At 42.6% G+C, this 24616-nt stretch overlaps 1 protein-coding gene across 5 annotated transcripts in view; it reads right to left on the bottom strand.

The window, feature by feature from the left end:
* The window catches only part of LOC307043356 (uncharacterized protein), a 283918-nt gene that overhangs the window by 155839 nt on the left and 103463 nt on the right, over positions 1–24616 (bottom strand). For all 5 annotated transcript variants that reach the window (XR_013809349.1, XR_013809350.1, XM_079687743.1 and 2 more), the window contains one exon: positions 23611–23646. Coding sequence is in view for 3 of the 5 variants with exons in the window: in XM_079687743.1 (XP_079543869.1) it covers positions 23611–23646 (36 nt within the window). In the remaining 2 variants the exon portion in view is untranslated. The remainder of the gene's footprint in view (positions 1–23610; positions 23647–24616) is intronic.

The following is a 24616-nucleotide window of genomic DNA, read 5'->3' as shown; positions in this document are numbered from 1 at the left end:
GAGAGGGAGGGCAAGCCCTGCCTCAATTAGACACACTTAAAGCTATCATTGTTATTCGAGACAAAGCTAATCAAGGAGGAGATACAGGGGCATCCATTTCAGCAGGTAATGGAATGACGCTGGCTGGCTCTCCCATTTCCCCAGGCTCATGATGTTATAAAGGCCGTCATGCAGTCACACGTGAGTGGGCACTCTTTAAGTGCTATGGATGTGCTTTCACCCACCATTCAGAGACACAGAAGAGGGGGATTGGAATGGAGAAGTTTAAGATTCACACTCCCTAATAGCAATACATAAAACCACAAGTGTGAGGGATTATTTTACACATTTAGTTTCCATTAATAGTTCAGGAATAAAAGAAGTTACATTTTGTATGTGTTGCGGCAACAGAAACAACTTTTATTCAGCATGAAAGATGTAATACCTATAATGTCATTTCATATTAGTCACGCTCCATACTTACCATGGCATTCACAGATCCAACTCGCACCTGCCCTTAAAGCAGCATGAGAGATGTGGTGTGTGACAACGTAAGGTTTAACATCGGGCCTTATCTGCCAACTACTGTTTCTTCAATTATATGCATCCTTGAACTCCAGTGAAATCAAGAAGAGCTAGTTTGTTTTGTACACCCAAGTGCTCCTAATTCATCTGCAGGCTACAGGAGGTCCAGGGTGGATAAATCAAGCCTTTACGGAAGGGTTGCTCCCACTGTTTATCTGCTGGTGACATTTGCAGCACAGCCCCAACCGCACCATAATTACCCCACTTATTCACTAAACAGGAATCATGCCTGGCGGGAACCCCCTGCCACAAAGGTTGCAGGACTTAAGGCAATATTCTGTCTCCAGAGTTCAATGGCCCCGTCTTTATGAAAGGACTCCATTCATTTGGACATCAGCATGGGTTCACTTCAGCATGGACGAACCGAGGACGGGGGCTAAACTGACTCGCCTCAATGGCCAGAACAAAGAGCATCGTGGCTGATGAGGACGAGGATGATGATGAATTTACAGCCGACTGCACATGCTTTCCTAACACACGGCACACCTTGGCACACTTCGAATGTCACAGTTCCCATAGAGGACTGGCATTTTTCTACTGCCCCTGGAGCCAGCATGCTGGGAGTGGATAACTATCCATATCCCGATGAGATATACCATCAGAGGAAAAAGAAACAGTACATGTTTCAATTCTATTCCATTTACTGTCTTGAGCATAGTTATTGTGCTATTACTTTCTAAATGACAGTATAATCCAGTATAATAATAGAATTGTTTTGGCTCCATCTCCCAAATCACTGCCATTTTGACTTTTTGCTTATATTACTCATTGTCTTGAGAACACACCCTAATTGAGCTCAACTAGGGAACTTCCAATTAAAATCTAGGGGTAATGTTTCTCCGTTGCTTGTTGTTCAACTCTTAAGCTGCATAGAGTTCTGCATAGTCTTATCTGTCAAAGACAGTCAGCACAGATGGATGACAAGTGACAAAGGGATATTTGGTTGAGATTGTGCAGTAATGAGTGTCACGTAACTCCCACATTCAAATTTCAGACTGACTCTCCTGATCCTAAAGCTGCAATCAACACTGGGCCATCTGCAACACTGCAAATTAACATAATTAGTGTACATTACATGCTTATGGAGAGTGAATTCGTATCCACTATTCTTCGCCCTTAACAAGATGAGCTGTGGAGATACTGGGAGAGCAACACTGTTGATTAGACACAGATAGTGTGAGCAGACAGCGAGACTCGTTGTCTCGGTGAAAATGGATGTACTGACAATCAGTGGTTGGTGAACGGCCAGGTGTGAGGGGCAGAGTGCAAGTAGGCCAGTGTGAATCTGACACAAGCACATTCCCTACACCTGGATTTGGGGCTGAGGTGATCGACAACCTGGCCATCTTGTCAGACAGCTCACAGACACAACACAGGCAACACTTCCAGCTGCTCTACCAGAATAAATTGAACTTCATTAGAATTATTCACACTCAACCATGTGGAATTTGCAAATATCAGGAAAAATATTCAAGGAAATCTGCTTGGAAGATCAATGAACAAAGAGTAACTTGATGGAACTAGTTAGTTTTGACAGTGGCACATGCATCTTTTGTGTAGCTAAAAAGATGTTGACGTTCTGATGTGCAACTAAGAAGCCACTGTGTTTATGCAAGTTTTAGCATTGGTCAAGTATAAACAGCCTTAACATCAGCAGTTATATTTTAGTTTCCTATAACGAAAAATAAATGACATTCGCAATTCCCTTTCTAGCCAAAACATTAGGAGTTTTTGTGCTGACAAATGACCAGTTGCAGTTGTAGAGAATGCACACGCATGGTGCACATGATAGCAAAACACAGGCAGCACCACTTACGAGATTATAGGTTTCATGAGCTGTATGTCAAGCAGTCGCACCCTGAAGGTGTAAGAGAAAATAGTCATGATAGAGTCTCACCATAAGAAAGTCACCATGAGTTAGCTATCTGCTTCCGTGTGTACACCATGAAAAGATGAAGTATGCAAACTGCCTGATTTTAAACTTCTATCTAATTGTCTCACGTCATGGGTCTGGGCCAGGGCATTGTTGCTTGAAAAATAAATTGGGTAATTCAATTAAAGTGCTTTCCAAAGACACATCATAAGTGATGGAGAATGACTCTAACCCAGGCCTGAACTCCGTGTCCCCCCCCATCGCTCCGGTTGCCTGACAAATGGATGGCGGTGTATAATTGAAACACATTGCTGCCAGCGTAGGTCAATAACATCGCTCTCTCTGCTCACCAGCACCAGATTAACAGACTCTATTTTATCTTCCCTCAGCCTGTCCCAGCTTGACAGAGCGGGAGCGTCAGCTGCTTATCCATAAAAGAGGCCCCTTATCTTGAAAATAAACAAATACATAAAGTGCAACAGCCTGCTGTCTGTCCAAGCAGTTAAGGGCTACTTAGTTTAAGGCAAACATGTGGGCAGTGTTTTGTTTAACACATCATCATATGAGATGAAGCACAGCTGTCACTTCAGAAAACATGGACTGACAGTTAGATAAGAAAACAGGTACAGTGTGGTTTTCCACGAGTACAATACTAGATTCTCTGAGAAAAAGTTTTTTCATGACACTCTTTTTTTTCAAACATAATTATGTGGAACTTCTTTATTTTTTACAAATTTGTCTTTAAAAAGCAACCAATTTGTTGTAAAATAACACTTTAATTTGCCTTCATTGGGGAGCAATGTCATTCAATGTCATTTCCCAATGTGTGTCCAAAGACAAGGACATCGTTGGACAATGAGAAAATTGATGGCACTAAGTAATTAACATTTTTGATAAACATATAAAAGACCCTTACTTCATGTATAATGCAAAGCTATCACTGTTTATACATGATAAACAGTGAGGATTAATTAGCTTAAGCACAAGTGTAATATGAAGCTAAAATGGGTGATTATGTGTATTTAAACCCAAGCAGAACAAATCTACTGGCTTAAATTAATTTGATAAACAAATGGGAAAAACAAGGGTTAGGGTTCAAGGGTAAAGAAAAATCCATTATCTCCCACTCCTCACTCTGTGTTTTCAAGTAATTATATGTTAGGTTAGACAGAGTTAATTGGATGTGGTCCATTCAATTTGTTTACAGTTTAGCCATAAGGATTGGAAGCATTAATACCTGACGTTCAACATCAGACTAAATGAACAAATAGCCTCAACATTCAATTCTATAGGGGGTACTTGCAAACAGCTTTGTGTGGTTGTTGATGGGCACATGCATGTGCTCACTGTAAAGACCATGCATGTGGAAACAGGTCGGTATGTATTTTGGGATAATTTGTGTTTACACATTCCCACATGGAACACACACAAATTAGCCATGGACGAATATTCAATTAAGTCCTTTGTCCGGGGTGTGTGAAGGGGCGGGACAGGATGCACAGTACAGTAATCCTTGATGAACAACAAGGTGGCAGCTCTATTGTCTGTCTGACGGATTGAAATGACTTGCAGGCGTGCTCGACCAACAGATTAGACCACTGTTGGGGGGCGAGATAAGATGGCAGCCAGCGGTATGGAAGGTATCCTCTTCTTCCCGCTCAGACAATGACTTTAATCCATTCCCTTCTCACAATTGACATTACTTCTCCGCATCTTACACACTCATTGTCTCCGTCTTTAGTCTTTACCCTCAGCCATTCCACCTTTCTTCAAGGGGAAGGCTTAAAGTAAAAAGCCTTCACCTTGAAAATTAATTTGTGCATTATTTTACAAGTCCCAAAACCAATGTCGAAGAGACATTCAGTGTACCTTTATCAAATTAAAAAGTTTCACTTTTATTCCTCAATGTTCTATTTAGCTTTCAGTCTAAGTAGCTCCCAGTCAGATAAGTTATGTGGCAAAGTGCAATGTTGTGTTTAATTCATTGCTCCTTCCTGCTTGTCTGCCAGCCGCAGACTCTGTCCTTTGTGCCAGTATTCCACTTCTTCATAATATTTTATATTGAATCATGACCTTGGCAGGATTGCTTTCAGTTAAATGAATTCACAACTATACAGAGTCACATTGCAGAGGTCTGACCTTAAAAGCTGTCAAAAGAGGATTTAATAACTGTCAAAAAAAATGTGATTATTAAGTCCTTGAACCTACAACCCCAGAGAAATTATCATCGTACAAATATAATTCCTCTTGTTAAGTAAATCTTACAAAGTAGCTGTCTAATGGCGCATTTCCACTGCAGGGCCACACACGGCTTAGTACGGTATAGTTAGGCCTTGGTAGGCCAGGCTCACTTTATGTTGCGTTTCCATTACAGTTTAGTAGCTGGGGCAGTAACTATAGTAACGCAGTGTAGGCGGAGCCGTGACGTCATCTTCAATGCGAACCACAAAACCAAACATCCGCCGTTAGCTGTTAGAACTCAGAGCTCACAGCTCCTCATATCTGTTCAGAAACTAGACAAAAGTGAAACAAGTACAAACCACGGACTGTCTGTGTCATGGCGAATACAGTCGCTGGTTTATTTATGTCTGTATAGGCCGTTGTTGTGAGTGTGGACGGTCGGAGCATTTACAACGTTAGCTTAGTCGATCTCCATTCAGAAAACACGCATTTTAAAAGGTGTTTCGCCTGCCGTCTGTCTGCAGACTTGTCAAAGCATTAATTCATGGTTTTTACTAACCGGTATCAGTATGTTGTTACTTCGGCATCATTTTGAAACGTGTATTACAATTAAATCACAGAAAAATATGTTCATTGTGTTTTAGTTGTAGCCACTCACGTCACTAGTTTAGTATATTCAGCCCGGTTGTTGGCCCGGATATAACCACGATTTTGGAGGGCCAGAAAAACTGTGAAAAGGTACCCGTTAGCCGGAACTACCCCTAGTGGAAACGCAACAAAAACGGGCCGGGTTTGGCACGGCACGCTTAAACCGTGCTACGTGCTGCAGTGGAAATGCGCCATAACTAACGCACATATAGGTTCCACTTTAGCTCAAGTTCAATTTGTTGCAATTCCACATACTTAATTCACTTTGTGCTGGGGCCTCATTTATAAAGCCTTACGTAGGATTGGCGTGGGAAGGTTGCTTACGTAGGACAAAGCAAATACGCACCGACACTTTCCGATTCATAAAAGACTGCGTACCGGCACAGGACTTGCATACGGAACTTCCTACGCCGGTTTCCCTTTATAAATCACAATCAACTCGAAATGTGGTGCAGCTTTTGCGGGCTTCGCGTAACGCCCATATTTGCTTATAAATAGTCAAAGAAACGCCCTTTCATTCATTCATTTTGACTGACTGCAGAAAATGACGTCATCTCACACCGTGTCAGATTTTGGTTATTTTGGGGAGGTCGAGATAAATCATATTGTTTGGTGGATGCAGTTTGAACCAGAGTAGCAGCATGGAGGTCGGATCGTCACCAAAATAAAGAAATAAGTGGTCCGAAAAAGGTTAATGACAAAAAAAATACACATCGCCTAACCTAGCAAGCAAGTAGAAACACTTTATACTTTATGTGAGGAAGATAAGACAAGAGAAGTAAACCAACACTTTGAATGACATGAGGCCTTTTTTTATTTTAAATATCACCAAGGTAGAGCAAGCACACCTTATACAGTTTTGAGTTTGTTTGACTGAATAGCACAGGTGACCCAGGTGGTATTAAAACAGTTGGATTAATCAACAATGGAAACTTGATTCAAGCACAATATATGAGGTAATAAATAAGCACAGTGCAGGTGATGTATGCATTAAATGAACCTGAACGCATAAAGTAAATCCTCTAGCACTGTTGATGGATGTAGGTACAAAAATATTGTGCAAATGTGTGCCAACAGTTGGTTGTGTGAGTGAATGGACCACCTCCTGTAAGCATTGATCAGCCATATCCTCCAACATCCACGCTATTTGGCCAGAAGGTTTTACCAACAGCTGTTTGTTCCAGGGGCAACTGCCTATCTTGAATTTGCTAAAGTAAAAATGATTATTGCCAATTAGATGCCCATTAATTGTGCAAGCATGGGATGCTGCCAGCTGTTTAGAGAGGAGAGAGAAATAGCCCTTCTTTTGTAGTTGTTCACTAAACAACAGAACAGTCTCTGCTAGCCAAAAACATGCAATTGTTAAACTTAAATACATAATGCAATTCGAGTGAGTACCAGACACATATATCCAAAGGAGGGAAGTGAATTAGCAGTGTGCTATCCTTTAAAGGCTGGGATTTGTTGTCAACAAAAGGTACAAATAAATGCAAAAATGAACAGAGCGATTATCTGGGAGTAGCCGAAACCGTGCTACAGGCAGATTTTGAAACGGCGATATCTGACCAGACACATCTGGAACCCAGAAACAAGTAATATGTTGATGTAATAAAAAATGATTTAACAAAAAGAAAGGTGACTGTTAAAGATGCTTATTGCAGCATGCCTACCAATGTTTCTCTGTGGTAGTAATAAGAGAAAAAGAGACCTCAAACAACATGCATTTACAGATCAAAACCAATATCACCATTACACTGCATTACAAACTGAACTGAAGGGAACACTTCTGTTCAAAGCCTCTAACCTACATAACTTTATAGCTATACAGTGCTGAACTGTTGCAGCATTGTGATGAATGGTTGTCAGCTGCTCTTGCAATCTGGACGGCTTTAACCTGACCCCACAACAATAGCACAGGACCCTCAGCTTGTGCCCCAAACTGGCAGAAAAAGCTGAATTCAGTCTTTTCAATGGTTAGCGTCTGACCCAGGCACAGCCTGCTGAGTCTTAAAGCAGCACAGTCTTATTCCCACAAGCCCAGCCCCCGCACAGCCTTAGCTTAGATTTCCAGGAAGAAGCATCTATTGCAGGTGTCATTAGTTTACCTCTGACCCTTTTCTGAGCCGACCCTATTAGAGGACTAGAGACTGGACTCCACCTGTCTCACCTCTAAAGATGGGCGCCGAGCTAGCTGATGCTGCAGTTGTGAGTAGACTGGGGGGATAAATAGCATCCAAGCTGCCATGTGTAGCCCTGCAAAAGACTGCACAAAAGATAAATGATAGTTGAAATCGAGGAAAATTATTCAACCATTTACAACCCCTGCTAGCACATCACTATTATTCTATTTGTCTTTCACCACTTAAACTGTAAAATCATACGGAGTGCTGCGACCATTCCTCTCTCCGGTTTGTTGCCTCACTTCCACAAAATAACACATCATTGGACAGATAGCATCAATTCTGCCCACGGTAATCCTAGCACCTCTGGTTGTATCACTCATTCAATTCCAGCCGCCGGCTACAGCAAACATTACACACTGCATCAAGATTACCGGAGAGGCAGAACGGGGGAGAGAGGAGGGGGGAAAAAGGGCTGTATCCATCATGTCATGATGCCCCTGTTATTGTGACAGATCAAATTCTTTGCAGTGTGTGTGTTAAGTGTGTGTGTTTGTGTGTGAGGGATTCAAACTGTGGTCTCCGATGCTGGCATGATCAGCATCCATGTGAGCGTGTGGATGTTGTGAGTGGATTTGTGAGCGTTTGCCTGACTCCGATGACCTCCTTTATACAGTAGCTGGGGCCCGGGCCGCCATGCTTGTTTTAGCTGCTGCAATTAACCTTGTGTGGTTATAACCCTGCAACCCCACCCACTTAGCTGAAGGGCAGGGGGGGGGGGAATGGCAGAGAATGTGTTTGAAGAACATAGAGGGAAGAGACAGAAGAGAAACAGGTGAATATATAGGGCAGAAATGTGGGGCAAAAATAGGTGAGGAAAAATAAACCTCTTTAAACAATAAAAGTGTCCAAGAGAAGATTAACCATTTTAATGATGAGGGAGTTGGACTATGGAGGAGATTGGTGCTTTGCCTGCCTGCCTGCCTGCCTGACAGACTGGCTAGCTAGCTGCCTGGCTCATTGGTTAGTTTCCTGTACTGTGTCTCTCCTCTGGGGGACATGAGTTTGCAGTGCCGGCCTTTGAGAGCAGAGGGGAAGATGAAGAGGCAGTGTCAGGCTGCCTTTTAATGGTCAGGAGTGTGGTTAGTTCCACTGACTCAGGCCTCTCCCCCGTGACGCCGGGTCCTCTCCACATAACTGGCCATAATTCAGCTCATTTGGCAGTTTGAGGTCTCAGAGGTCTAAGGATAAAAAGTGTGGAAAGGCTTAATGGCAGACGGAGGGACCGGCGGAGGGCACTTCTTACGAGATCTCCGCAGGAGAACATTTCTGGAGCAGACCTTGGAAACCACAACGATCCATTAGCTCCTTATAGGGGGACTAAGAGGGGAGAGACAGGGAACAGAGACTGTTGCACATCTACAGGTATGGTATCGGTTGTCATATGGATTGAATAGAAAAACCTTTAGCGGTTCAACTTCTAAGCTTTCATTAAACACACTGATAAATAAATATACATGGAATCCATACAATCCTTTAAAGGCCTTTATACACCAAAGGACAACAAAGGACACCTACAATGTGAAATATCTGAGAGTATATTATATATCAAGAGTTTAAATCAGATCTTGTATTCACTGCCCTTGTCGAGGTTGAAAAGATTTATAAAGTGTGTCGTCTTGGTTAGGACTACAGATCCTTTATTGTGTCGTTTAACAATCCTTAATCCTAAATAAGCAGCAACTCAGCCTGCTTTATTGCGGCATTATGTTCACATTTTGTCAAAAAGTATTCATGACAAAAAAGTACATGGACGTGCAAATGAATCGTAGACGAACTGAACTTATAAATGCAAAGACCGTCCTGAACACAGGCACATACATGCACATGATAACGGACACCTGCTCATGAACCAATGTGTTTAATCTGATGGTGTTGATTAGGACAGAGATGAAGTTATGTGATAGTTTAGTGGCATGGATCAAAAGGAAAGCACTACAGCATCTGTGGTGGACGGGAACAGGGAGAAGCACAGTGAGTTTCTGTGCCTCTGCAGGGCGCCATGCCTCCTAAGGGGTATTAATTGAGATGTTGAAGCAATAAGTGAGATGGGGCACAGTGTGTGTTTGAAAAGGAGAAAGGATATTTCGGCAAATTCCAGTCTGGGCATGTTTTGGGGGGCCCTGTGAGAAGGCGTAGTGAGAGCATCTGTGAGGGAGACGGGAAAGAGAGGGATTTCTGTATTTGTGTGTACGTGTGTTGATGCGTCTTTGTGTAAATGAGACAGAACCCCGCTGACCCCAAGTAGAAGCGTCGTGGCCACACAATTAAATGGTGTTGAAGCTTGAGAATGAATAATCAATCTACTTTATTATTAGTGATGTGAAAATGATAATGCTGCTGAAAACACCTAAGAAGGTTAGAATATTTCCATTTTTTCAAGTTTGTATTTCCATCATAACTTGAGGATGTGATTAAATGATAGAGAATAGAAACGTCAAAGAGTGTTTCTCCTTGCTTTAATCAAAAGGCACTTTTGTCAGTTGAGTATTACACCATACCTTAATTTGTTCCTTTTGAAAAAAGAAGGGATCATCATTGTATCATATCAAGATGGGAGGATGAGGGAGGAAAATGTCTAAATTTGACAAAGGGAGATGTATTCCAGTCCAAGTGGGTGTAATTTGGGGATTAGGAATTGCTGTATGCTGGTTCGGGGACATGTATATGATGTGAAGGTTAATCACAGGCTGCACTTTTGTAATGCTAGTCGTCACTGCACTGCAGTGCAATCAGCACAGTGAGAAATAAGTGGGTCACAATGCGAGACCTTGATTAAAATGGCAGTGATTATGGTGCGGCTTCAGCTCTGATTTTGTGGGTTTCCCAACATCTGTCCGTGCGAGGAGGAACCCATATGAATGAACATAGACACAATATAGAATTGTAGGCACGCGTCCAGAGATGCTTCATGAGAGCACACACATGCATGCTCCTACTTCATAACACACAAGTGCATATCAAACAAAAACAACCATGAAAGCTTGCACACGGCCCTTTACATACTGTTCATTCCATTGTGTCTGTTTCAACACACACCACACAGAAATGATATACTGTGGGCATTGTTTCGGACTGAATCATTTCCATTTCGAATTATTTCTTTCCATTATTGAGAAAGATATTACACAGCATATCATGGAAAATGATACTGCTAACATTGACACTAAAGATGTGTGTGTGTGTGTCTTCCATGCTAATTATAATAAGCTTTACTTATAGCGGGAAACAAATTAGATGCACTGTTTCAGAGATGGTTTTCATTTCACAGAAAATGCATAACTGTGGTCACATTAGTTAAAAAGTGTTAAGACCAAAGAGCATATATACCATAGTCAGCACATATTACCAGTTAAAACATGACCAAAAAAAATACACAAACCAACACATATACAAAGACAAACATTCCTGAATCTGATCCTTACTCTCAGGATGAAACTCTGTGATATCCTAAGGGGGATACCATGTGAGATATTTAGTGATAATGTATAAAAAGGTAGACTAACTGCATAGAAAGATAGAATAAAAACGTTCATCTACTGCATCTGACAACCTCCTTGCGAGTCCATGTGGGAAACAAAGCACGGGGTGAGGAAAACAATACTCATGCCATTTACCAGCAATGTGAAATCAATATATACCCTGAAATGGCAGGAGAAAAACATAATTGTAAACTAGTTATTGACGTGTTAAAGTAATTTACACTTGCTAGTACAAGACAGATCGTGGCAATATTTATTTAGCTGGCAAGCTGGCAGTGGGAAAACGATACGGCAGCTGCAGCTATCACCAGATGCTGGTGTTACAATGTCCGTCCATCAAATCGCCCCCCTTCTACCCCCCTCCTCCTACTCCATACCCTCCTCCTTTACTTTCCCAAATGGCTGGCTCCCTCTCCGCTGCAACCTGACAGTCTTAAAACAACTGTATAATTAGAGCTGCATCTGTCACACAGGTTTATTCTGCCTTTCAGACTGGGAGTTGCGGGCTGTGGGAGACACTTGAGGACAACACCAGAGCAAAGGAAGGAACGGACAAATACACTGTGGCCCGCAAACACGTTCACAATGTTGGAAATAAGGATTTGAAATGAACAACAAAGACAATTTGGTTCAATGTTTCAGTTAGAAGGATCAATTGTATATGAAAGTGCTGCTGCAGACAGGGTTTCACAGCAGGGAGATATGCCTAATGGCATACAACGACACAACATGGAAATAATGCAATTAGTCTAAACGTGTACAACTCCCTGTGCCAGCAACCTCAAAAAGAGAGCCATAGAGTGGGGGGGGAAAGAATATGCAGCTGTATGGTGAGCTATCCCACTATCAGCTGCTGCAATTAGGGAGCACAATGTAAAATGTCACAGCGGATCTGTATCATCGGCAGCGCTGTCACAGGAAAAGGCCAGGAGGAGGAGAGGAGAGGAGAAGCGCAGGGTACGGCGAATCCCATCGGCCAAGCGTGTTTGAGTAACGTGAGAGGGAGGATCGTGTAACATTATGGCAGGACAACTTTAGGAGTCTGGTTCAGACGCTGTCATGTCACCACTATCCTATTAGGGAGGGAGAGAGCCCGAGAAATATGATTAACTGGCAATATGCATTAGTCTTCTGCAGCTTGATCAAATGCAAAAGGGCAAAGGTGCAGATAAGGTAGGGATACATGTGCATGTGTATCTATAAGTGTGCACAAATCTGTTTGAATGTACTTGGATAAAAACACCATTATTAATAAACCAAATGCATCATATGTGATACTTTGAAAATTAACATTAAATTAATTCAAATTGTAATTCATTTTAAAAGAAAAATCATTAAGAAATAAAGCTTTGGTGATTTCTATTTTTGATTAAAATTACATTTTATACACTGATTATCTTTAAGGAAAACACGACATGTGTACAGATTGAATAAGGTTGAATAAAAAGGAATATACCTGAAACTAAAACAGATCAAATGTTTCCCTCTGAGTTGCTTCCCTTTTTGTGTGGAAAAGAATGGTAAAGAAAGATGCCTTTGAATGTTCAGCTCAGCTTCATGTTGACATGTGTAACTGATGAATCTCTGCAGGATATTAGAAATCATTTGCAGATTTCCTCCTGTTTTGATCCAGTTTGGATGACCACACTGCCCAGACTCATTACGCGTTGGGAGCAGATTGAAAGCATGCCTAGGCTTGCTCTCTGTTATTGTCATTATGCCCCCTGCTCATGCTCCTGATTAACTGTAGAATTATCACCTCAACACATACTCAGTCACACAGATATCCGTGTTAAAACACACGAGACGCGACTGTTGTATTATTTTTGAAGGGATGCACACGCCAAATGCCAATTGATGTGTTTGTGTCTTGTCTAGATTATAGGCTAAGATCTCTACATTGTCCAAAAACATGAACATGCAGGACAGCTGATGGCTTTCGGGGACAGAAAAGGGAACATTTGTAAAAAAAAAAGTGCTTGTGCTGGAACAACAGTATAAACAGATTCCTGGCATAAGGGGCCACAGCATAATAAAAGCTCCCTCTAGTGGCTTTACAGTAGATTGCACATGGAAGACTGATGGTCATGGCAGGGAAAATAGTCTTCTTAGTTATTTTAGTATTCCTGAAAATAAAAAATAATATCCAAACTTTATTTCTTTTTAGAAATCTCAAGTGTATTTTGTTATGTTGAAGATGATACATTTGACCTGGTCACATGTGAACAAGTCTGATAAAGGGGAGTGTGTGAAAATACTTTGAATCAATGGAAGTTATAGGGGAGGCTAAGCGCAGTACGTGTGTTTGTGTGTTGTGCAGGGACAGCTGCCTGCCGAGGGAGACAGTGAAGGTTCACTTAAAGTACCACAGAAACCCCCCAGCTGGGCTTGCCACTAAGGAACGGAGATGCCCAGGGAGAAAGATAAAGAAGGGGAGATGTTGAGAGACTTTGAAAGAGGGAGCAAAAGAAAGAGAGAGGAGAAGGGGAAGTGTATGAGAGAGAGAGGGAAAGTGGAGAGGGAAAGTGTATTCATATTTTGCCTATTTTGCCACAAGCTCTTCAAAGGCTATGACTTGCCTACAACACATCTGGGAATGAAAGTGAAAGTTGAAGAGTTGCTCCTGCTCTTCTCTCTTCTCAACCCCCCCCCCCCCCAGCCTATTTAGCTGATTCCTCTTTTTTTTTCTCCGTTCCTTTCAGCTCTCCTCTTTTCCCCATATCCTCCCTTCGCCTTCTTGAACACCAAACTTGGCAGCTGTTGTCCAGCTATAACCTCGATTTCTCTAGTTTTTTATTTGGTTTAAAAATAAACAGTAAACCCATTTTATCATGCAGACCAATCCACTGATTAACTTTAATTGCAAGAACAAAATAAGTAACAACAATAACACCAAACAAAACAACAAATCTAAACTGAGACAGTGTCTCACATTGGTGTGAGTCATTTAGAAATCCTCTGCACAGGCTTTCTCTATAAGGGACTGTCGGGGGCAGGAGACATCAGCAGATCTAGACTTCACTTCTTTTTTAGAAACTTAGAACACGGCAGAATGTTCAGAAAGTGAATACTGATATGGAGCGTTGCGATATCTCTGAAGAGGCGTCGGCAGGTTAAGAGGATACCTTTTCTCTATATATTTCTACTGTTTTAGTCACGGCTGTGTCTTCTTTCCAATTTTGCTTTTTTTTCCCTCTATCTTCCTTTCTTGCGAAGTTTATCCCTGAAGTGTCCTCTGGGGCTACCTACTGGATAAGCCATTTGAAATGCATTTTCTAAAGAACCTTCCGTTCCATTTTTGAACTGCTGCTATCTCACAAAATGTCCTTAAGAAAAAAGTATGAGAGAAAGAACGGAAGCAAATGTTTTAAAGTATTCTTGCTGTACTTTTGTGTGTAATGTACTCATCAGAAAGAAGCCATAGTTTCCCAGCAGCAGTGTGATAGTGTTCTGGGACTGATCTGTGCTGGTGGGTACTGCAGAACAGTACCTGCTCTGTGAGAAACCTCAACTGTGACAGTACTGTGCAGCTAACAGTAGCTGATGGGTGAGATCATTAACTGGTCAACTGAGGTTTCTCCTTCACCATGATTGTGTAAGTCTGGGTGGTGACATGAGGAAACTATTTCATTTCAAACAGGATTATTCTGAATGACTAAATAAACAATTTGAATAAAGTATAAACTGTAGCTTGATGTGATTGAAAGGAGGATGACACAACAAGTACAATATTTTCAATTAAAGTGGACCTATCATGCTATATATATATATATATATATATATACCTATATAAGGCATATTTATAATTTTTATTTTTCAAAATACCAAACAGATTTTTAGCCATTCCTCATTTCGCTCAATTTAATACTGTCTTTTCATGGGCTGATTCTGTGAGAACAGCACCATCTACAGGCCTGGCATATGTACTACAGCGTCTCCAGCGCTTTCCAACGGCAATGTCCTTGGCTGTCTCCTCCTGATTGGTGGAGTTGGCCCAATAGCCGTAGCGCCACTTCTGTGACGTCACAGAAGTGTTCAAATCTGGATCAGTCTGTATCAGATCCGTTGCAGACCCTTTTTAAGAGATTTGGGTATGGAGGAAAATAGAGAGGGTTGTGTTTTCTGACACTTGGTGAGTTCCCTGGAACACCGGGGACACATATTCATGTACAAAAGACGTACAAAAGTGCATTTTGCATGATAGGTCACCTTTAAATACAATACCAAGGAACCTACACTGACCTTTGTTGGCATATTTAGAAATGTACTTCTTAACCGGTATCTTGAACATCTGAAAGGGCAATCTATAGACCTAAGGACATGATCGAGTGATCATGATACCGTAAAGTGCATCGCTGTGCTACATCATGAACTGCAGCCTGCTCTGTCAACCAATTATGCCAATTATAGCCAGAAACCCCTGTGGTGTTTTGATAAGACCTTCCACAATTTCTTCCAATGAAGCAATTTGTTCCAGTATTTGTTTACAGAGAGCGACTGTGACTCGCAGCAAAAATTATATTTGTTATCGTCATTTGCCATCAGAGCAGAGTGAAACCACCACTGGCTAATCCTAACCTGGCTTTCTCATTGAGGTTTAATCTGGTCATGGCAACTTAGCATCCAGTATGGAGAGTGTGTGTATGTGTGAAGGTGTGTGTGATTATGTTTGCCTGCCCTGTGAGTGTGCACATATGGGTGTTTGCATTTGAGGAGGCTGCGGAGGAGAGAGATAGACAAGCCAGTCATTCTCCTCCTGCCTCCTGCCTCCTCCTCCCTCTCCCCATCCATGTCAAGAACCAATCACGTGTGAAAACTTGCCTTAACTTCCCTTGCCTGTGTGACTACAGCGTCAGAGAGAGTTTGACAGATCTGTGCGCCACGGAGGCGTCTCCCCGCCATTTGGCATGCCATGCGCGTCTGGTGCGCTGGAGACTGCCTGTCAAACGCCTATGAGTCGGTGGCGCAGCCAGGGACCCTACGGAGTGCCAGATGGGCCATTAAGGTAGTATTAATGTAGATGCCATCGCTTTTCTCCTCTGACTGGGACATGCTCTCTCGAACTGCGAGCAGCTGCTGCCATTTACTAGGACAGCTTCCTGCTAACTTTGGCCAACTGGCATCACCACTGACTGGCTCTCAATATAATGTTACACTTTGTCTTCCCACTATACCTGTGCCTTTTGTCTTTCTTTTTCTCCTACCCTCCCTTTCCAGAGGTTTTAACATGATAGAGCTGATAACTTCCAGCTTCTCCTGCAGCCAAAGTGTTACAGAGACACACTCTTCTTCTGCACATGCAGGCAGTGGTTCCTTTCTGCTTTCACTCTCACAGAGACGCATATACACACACACACACACACACACACACACACACACACACACACACACACACACACACACACACACACACACACACACACACACACACACACACACACACACACACACACACACACACACACACACACACACACACACACACACACACACACACACACACACACACACACACACACACACACACACACACACACACACACACACAAAAACACCAGCAGTATAGAAACTGGATCCATCTGTACACCCACTCTTAAGCTCATAATCAAGCCATGATATTCAGTAGTATACGGTTGTTTCTGTTTATGCCCTACTGAGTGCTAATATCATGCTTTAATTGAGAGAAAATTGGCTGTTGGCAAGAAACAGAAAAGAAGGTTACCAAAACCCCAACCATGGATAAGTGTTGCAATCAGTAATATTCTATTTAGTTAAGTAGCCTAAAATGGGATGTTTTGAGATCATTATTCAAATCACATTGACAAAATCCTATTATGAGAATTAGTTTTCCAGAAGGAAATGTACAGAATTATTGATGTGTATTAAATGTGCTTTCAGCATTACATACACTAGGGGCATATTAGGAAACAGTAGTGCACATGATTCAAACTGAAACAAGGTCACAGACATCATATTGTCTCACACTGAGAAACTAATGCATGTTTCAAGTGCAAACTTTGGATAGCATTTAATGGTACAAAGAAAAGCAAACAATGAAGAAAGCCTACAGTAAGTTCAAGAGTGCAACAGAAGACATCACGCAGAACTATTCCAACAACGTGGCCCTAAACAAGTCAGAGGATGGATGGAGCAGTCAGAACAATTGTTTGGTCGTGGTACTTTTGAAAAGAAGCGTGATGTCTCCAGAGGTGCGGGTTAGCCTTCCAACACAGCTGAGACTACCTCCCTCTGTTCCCCCTCTTCACGTTTTTGTACTTGCCTCTCCATTTTCAGTGGAGCCCAGGGCCTGAGAGGAGGAACAGAACAGACGTCCTTTGAGGTGCCCCTAGGGGAGATGGGTATAGTAGTTTAGGTCGTTGTACACCCACGCTGTAGTTCCCATGTACTGCGATAACTTGTATCTGCGGTGTAACAATAGACAATGGATAGTGGGATATACTATACAGCCACTCTATTGTCTAGCAGCCCCTCACTTGCTTTCTTCCTCTTAGTCTCTCGGCCTCCCTTTCTCTCTCTCTCTCTCTCTCAGCATCAGTGTGATGTGAGACGTGGGGGAGGGACGTCTATGTTCATGTCTCAAGAGGCAGCTCAGATGAGGACTACAGGGTTGGCATCACTGTTGGTCAGTGTTGAAATCAAACGCACCGTCACCGAAGCGCAGCGAACGCTTATGCTCCCGCACAGCCGTTAGTGTACTTGTGGTATCAAACTGACACCTTCTCCCTTGGCTGCTCCTGACAAGGAATTTCTTCGTGGAAAAATTAGCTGTACCTTGCCAAGAGCGCAGCGGCAATTTGTACAGTTGTGAATAGATTTGATTCTGAGTAGATGAGATAAACGTTTATTGTGTTGAATAACAATATGCAGACCCAGAAGACTCAAATGCATGGCACTCGTACAGTATGAAATAGAACAAACAAAAAAACAGCATTACTCTTTATTGCTGACCTCACACTGTAACATTATTATAACCAGCTGTCTGTCAAATGGGCCTGATTTGAAAGTCATTTTCAAGAGCCTCTTCAAAAAGTCACTAATCAACCTCCTACAACAATGCAAACCAATTTCTTCATAGTTGATTGAGAAGAGCAATTGCTATTTGGGTATTTGGACTCAATGAATGGGACCAGCTTTTTCTATCTGGGTATCTACACATTGAAAAAGAGGCAAACTGGCCCTAATCAGTGTTCCAACCAATGCACCAGAGAGAACCACATACGTGTTTGTGTGTTTGCCTGACAGCCTGACAGACAAGATTAGGAAATAGACAGTTATTGCAAAGTAAACTTGAGGATGAGGACACTGGGTGTGTATATCGATGTGAGATTCCATTTCCAACAGCTTCATCCGGGAAATCCAACCAGCGATGAACAGGATCATTTCCTTTATTTACAAGGTGCATGCAATTGCTTTGCCATGCAAATGCTTTCAAAGGCACAGTAATGCCATCCCGCTATTGTGGGGGAATGATCGCTGCACCAGGACAAGCAAGCTAGGCTTTGATGGGTACAGAATAACAGTGTTACAGAGCTAAGCAATGTGTGTGTGGGTGTGCTGAAAATAGGTTATTTTGGATGGTTTTTTTAGAAGAAAGGAGGCATTACTGAGGCCTATTGGTGCACCGAGGTATACTTCCAACCAAGGCGATTAACATGAAAGGAAATATCTAATGTTATTTTCCACCGCTGTGAAGAGGGAAGCTGAGAAAAGCCTGTAATCACATTATTATTTGTGTCGGAGATCAAGATCAATCAGGGTTAAAGCGTGTCACAATGTTTAACAATAACAAAAGATTGCTTGTGTAGAAGATATACAAAACACAACTGGATGCGTTTGGGGTTGGGTGGAGAGATCACAAAGACTACAAATCTAAGAGTTGTGTTAACATTATACCTGCATTCTCATTCCAAAAACTACACACACACACACACACACACACACACACACACACACACACACACACACACACACACACACACACACACACACACACACACACACACACACACACACACACACACACACACACACACACACACACACACACACACACACACACACACACACACACACACACACACACACACACACACACACACACACACACACACACACACGCAGGGGATAGCGTAGAAATGTTTAAGAACTGTAAAAAGGGACAATCTGTTTCCTAATAACCGGTAGGAAGAGGCACCATTAGAAGAACAAAAAGAAAACAAGCTTAGAAAAGGCTTCAACCGCCTCAGAGGCCGGGAGCACAGCAGCATCTTAGAGCTTTGAAAAAACTCAAATACACTACATCAGCATTCACAGAGTAGAAAAAACATTCAGTGACGAAGAGCGACAGTACACAATGCCTTAAGAATCGATACACAGCACAAAAGAGCTAGGAAACACGCGTGTCCAGTAATGTTCCGGCCTTTATGATCCCTCTAGCAAACAGGTGCAACAAACCATTTTGTTCCTGCAGGAAGGGTGACTGCTAAGATTCATTCACGTAATGTATCGAGCTGGTGAGCAAGCAATTGGTAAGAGGGAGATTCAAACTTAATGAGTGCTTTGGCAGCTTGTGTGGAAAAGGCAGGGAGGCAGGCAGTGATTAACGGAACACTTCAGAGTACAAGGCACAGCGGTGCTCAAAGAAAACAGTGATGATCTCCACTTAATCGCGGAGAGGCCCGGAGCATCTGCCGCCAGAGCAGGGCAGCGGCACCGGCGAGCTCCCGCTCCGCTAGGCTGTCATCTCTAGAGAGCTGTGGCCATATGCTCGGCTCTGCCGCAAACTCACAGGAAGTTAATTTTCTGACAAAACACAGGGATAAATATGACATTCAAACAAGTTGTGCTCAGCCAGGCTGAACATAGATGCCGTGCCAAGCTCAAGCTGCACACGTGTCACACTTAGGAACAGAGTTTTTTTTCTTGCTTTTTGCCATGTCTTGTAGAAATACAGTCAATGGGTGGTACATTATCAGTTTGGAGGTGTAAACCTACTTGGAGACTGAGCTATGTTAGGTTTACACAGAAAGACAAACAGGCCCATGGTATATGATACTGGCTTGATACTACCACAGGTCCCGCAATAACATAGCCATGTTTATATAAGGCCGGACATGGATAGCTAAAGAGGGGCTTTCCTATCTGCATACAAACACATCCCTCAAAATCCTGAGAAAATGACAATGCCATTGTCCTAATGAGGGGAGAGAGGGGGGTAGAGATGTGAGCGGGTGGGGGGAGATTAACTTTCGTTTCCGTTCTCAGACATATAGCTCCCCACGCTATGCCATTAAAATAATGTCAATCAAACCATTAAATAGGAGCTCAGTCTAACCTTGTCTGTTGCAGGTGAAATGCCATAGCGGGCCTGAACAATGGGCTCACAGGTGTGAGCAGAATCCCAACACCTTATCACTGGGCCAATAAAGAACATAATATAGTGTTTCTCAGATCTCAGCCGTCTCTTACCACTCCATTTCAGACTGTAAAGAGAAACGGAGCCTTAGGGGTGAAGCCGGCCTGTACCGACCTACAGATTCTTTACAACAATAGCCAGTATCATATAGTACAGAGTCCTGTGGGGGATAGCTGGAGGTGGAGCAGATTTTCTGGACACCGGGAGGCAATAGGGATGAAAGAAATGAGGTTGGTTGTACACAAGAGAGAGGGCCAGGTTCTGGCCTCCACCTGGGGCAATCAGAGGCCCCTGGTATGGCTGGATTGAGACGGAGGGGTGAAAGGGTTTTTCCCTTCAGTATCCTTTGCTTTAGCAGAAAGAGGTGGGCTGGGTGCAGTCATGCAGCTCCCAGTGGCCTTTATCAGGGAGGAGAGGCGAGAGGTTTGGCCCCTGGGACTGCATACTGCTGCCAGGTGGCTGGTTAGTACCCCCCACCCAGTGTGAGGCCATATCAACGTTTAGGTCTGTTTTCTGGGACTTTGTCTTGTTTGAACAAGGCAACCGATAACCTAACAAGAAATCAGGATGTTGATTATAAAAAACAGCAACTTAACACTTCACTGTGAGGCCGACATGTTAGTCGTTAGTGTTAGAGTAAGACCTCTGTTAGTAGTTAAGATTTAAAGAAATGTAATCCAGCAGGAACAGAGACAAATCAGAAGTCACTGACCTAAGCAGGTTAGAAGCAAAGGACACTCAAAGTAAGCCCCCACCTTTATGTCCCTTATCCGATTTGGCGTAAAAAAACGTTACAGGTGGGTGTGAAGTGGAGTTTGAAGATGGGTGTGGTCATTGACCACCCCCCCCCTACCATTTCTGCCTATAGGACGATTTAGTATCGTAGCTGATGTGATCCCATTCCAAGATGGTGTCTAGTTTAATACATCTATTACAATATGTGTGTATAAAACGTAACATAATGTGAATCAATAAACTAATGTCAGTGCAAGAGACTGATCAAATCTATCGGAAATATAATATATCCAGTACACATGCGCGCAGAAGCACATGCCCATATATCAAGTGTTGAGTGGCAATCACTCACCTAGACAGTGTCACATTAAATGGGCTTATTTTGCATGAGAAGGAAGAGGGAGCGATGGGCTGCAGCGAGCAAAAGAGGGACTGAGGGACTGAATCAAATGATATGAGTAGGCAAAATTAAGCTCCAATGGAAGTGGAACACTTCACAAGAGAGCCAATTTCAATTCCACAGCACTTAATTTATGATTTGTATGGTTCAGCAGCATGCTACTGTATTGTAAGCCATGTAAGGACAGAGATGGAGCGAGACAACCAGCAAAGAGCCATCCTGGCCCCTTGAGGTAACCATCACACAGGCCGTCCTCCATCAGCCCCTCTCTCTCTAACAACAATCAATTAAAAACTCATGATAAAATACTGTAGAGATTATGTAGATGTTTTAAGGGGGCATTAGAAAATCAGTTTTAAGGTGAGAAGTGTACATTTTTGTGAGTTTATGAGAAATCATTTCAGATATTCATATCACTGTGAGCAAACCATTATCTGCATACTTGGAGGCACTACAGATAGTGTTCACATGTCCAGTAAACTGACATAAGCACTGGTAGCTAGGCACCGTAGAGCTTCATAATAAACAGTATAGGATATGATGGCTTCTAGATGAAATGCATTTATTTGTTGCCCATAATAAACAAGAAGACCCTATATCTGTGAGTGAGTGTGTTTTCTTTTCACTGTTTAACAAAATGCTTTTTTAAGGACTAATTCAAAGCAAGCGAAGAGAAAAACGTTTAACATGTGAAGCTTAATTAAGTGTAATGCATAAACATAATCATTTTTGTGTGAATAACAAACGAGTAGAAAAACGTTTCGGTAGATCTCATTCTTTAGCATCGCTGTGCAGGTGGTGTTGTCTTTCTGATACGCTTTGTCTATACAGACAAGAGTCATTTAAAGTTTGTCTAACAGGCATATTTCAGTAAGGTCAGTTTCATGTTCCTAGGGAAGAAATAATAACTGAACCTAACTCAATTTGTGGCTGCACAAATGACTGTACATGGGCCTCGGCTGAGAGTTGTGTTTCTGTCTCCATGTCCCTATAGTGTGAGTGAACAAAGAACATCCAAGACCCCATTTCAAGATGAGCTGGTCAAATGCAGCCCCAGTGCCCCCTGTGACCCGTGAGCTCCCAGCAGCTTCAAACACAGCTCTGCTGTTTGCTTCTTGATAAAATGCTCCTCTTTGTATTTGTTTCCCTGAGCCAGCGTCATAACCTGCAATGCCCCGGCCATATCTGCTAGTTTGCGGCATGTCTGGGAAAAATAACAAACAGTCTTCTCCATTATTTCCACAAACGGGGAACGAAAGGTCCTCGCCCGCCGTCCCCGGGAGAGCCTGTATTGATTACAACGATGCTTCAACTCAAGACAAGACCAGTCTGGGGTCAGCGCTATTTCCATCAGAAAGTTTGCCAGTTTACATTTACACAGCTCCCTCGTACTCCACTCCTCTCCTCTCTCGCCTCCAGTGAGACACACGGGAGAGCTGAGGAGTTTTCCGATATCAGAGTGCCAGTTGTGTAACGGAGATGCTCACCCTTTGCTCTGCCAGTGGGTGTTGTGGAGCTCCAACTATAGGCTCCTCCAACTACAAGCTCCCCACTAGAGAGTCTTGACCTGCTTAGAGGGGTCAGAGCATCATGAGAGAAGAGACAGAATGAGACAGATAGAGAGATGGAGAGCAAGAGGAGGAAAATAAGGGACAATGGGCGATCATGAGAGAGAGAGAAGTGATGCCTCTGTCTCTTTGATGTATTTCCCAGAAGTCTGCAGTGCTGCTGTTTGAGTAGTTGAGGGCACCTGAATCACTGCAGCTCTCAAGCCCTTAGATGTCATTACAGCCAGACTGGCTTCCGCCTTGAGAAGTTTTAACAAGCACGCACATCAGGAGGAAAACAACTTATCTTTGTGTATAACTATGTTTGTTTGTCCGACTGCCACGGTGTCTCTCTGCCTTTTAACGTACAGCTGTACGGCGCATTGTCAGGAGGCGGTGAGGCATTTTAATGACCTTTGAGAAGAACAAGACCGATAGTTGAACTTTTATGAACATCTGAGTTCTCTAAAGGAAAGGAAAGGCAATGGAAGTTGTAATAGTAAGGGAATAGGCACTATTCACAACCTCATTTACATAGTTTAAAATGTAATTCACTTACGGTACTGTCCATTGAAGACAATTCCATATCTTCCTTTTGCCCTGTTGAGAAAAACAAGAGGACAATTTCAGCATAAGACATGTTGACTAAAATGGATGAACAATATAAAGCACCATTTTGTTTTTAGCATTGACTGTCATTAAGACAATCTTGAAAAGTGTGTGGAGGTTATTGTTGTGAACTCTTTTTTGAAGTGGTTCTCTTCAAAAGCTGTCGATGTTTTACAGTAACAGCTTAGGTTGTGTGTTGTCCCTTTTGTCCTCATGTGTGGAGTGAGCAGTGCTGTGTCAGTGGGTGGACCCTTCCCCGCTGTGTGAAGTTTGATTAATACAGCCTCGACAGAGAGTTCAGAGACGGGGGCCACCTCTCACACACCCTGCTGTAAAATAATGAGCCTTCAGCGGGTAGGAATAATATACATGGGAGAGGAGAGACGATGCCTTAGACTGAGTCCAAGCTGAATATATATTCAAATGAAGTGACGAGGAGGCCGTCCTAACTGATTAGACTTGTCTCATAGAAGCCTATATAATTCTTCTTCTATGTACATGTATTTAACTGTCACCTCTCTGCTCTAACAATCCAACATGGCACTGATTCATTTGCATATAGTTCCTATAAATACCTGGACCTCTACCTGTTCCTGCATTGATTCCCGTCATGTTGGAACACAGACGAGCCTTATTGGTCTTATGGGAACTCAAACACCACAGGGGTAAAAGCCAATAGCAACGGACTTTACTCATCCAGCCCGCCAAGTCCTCATACATTATAGAGTGGGCTATATGATTTACCTAAGCTTGTCAAAAGAGAAAAACTATCAGGCAAATGTGGGGTAATAAATTGTAATCCATGCTGCATATGTTTGACTCGTGACCCTTGGCATTTTAAGGGTTGGGTTGTACAAGAGAGTTGTAGCAAAATGTAGAAAAGGAACTAACATGAAAAGGTGAAGTAGCACTTGGAAACTTTAGGGAAAATATGCAAAATGGGTCAGTGATTTTTATGAGA

Source organism: Notothenia rossii (genome assembly GCF_949606895.1).
Source record: "Notothenia rossii genome assembly, chromosome: 6".
NCBI lineage: Eukaryota > Metazoa > Chordata > Actinopteri > Perciformes > Nototheniidae > Notothenia > Notothenia rossii.
Note: the sequence above shows the minus strand (reverse complement) of the source record. Positions and strands in the feature narration are given on the sequence as shown.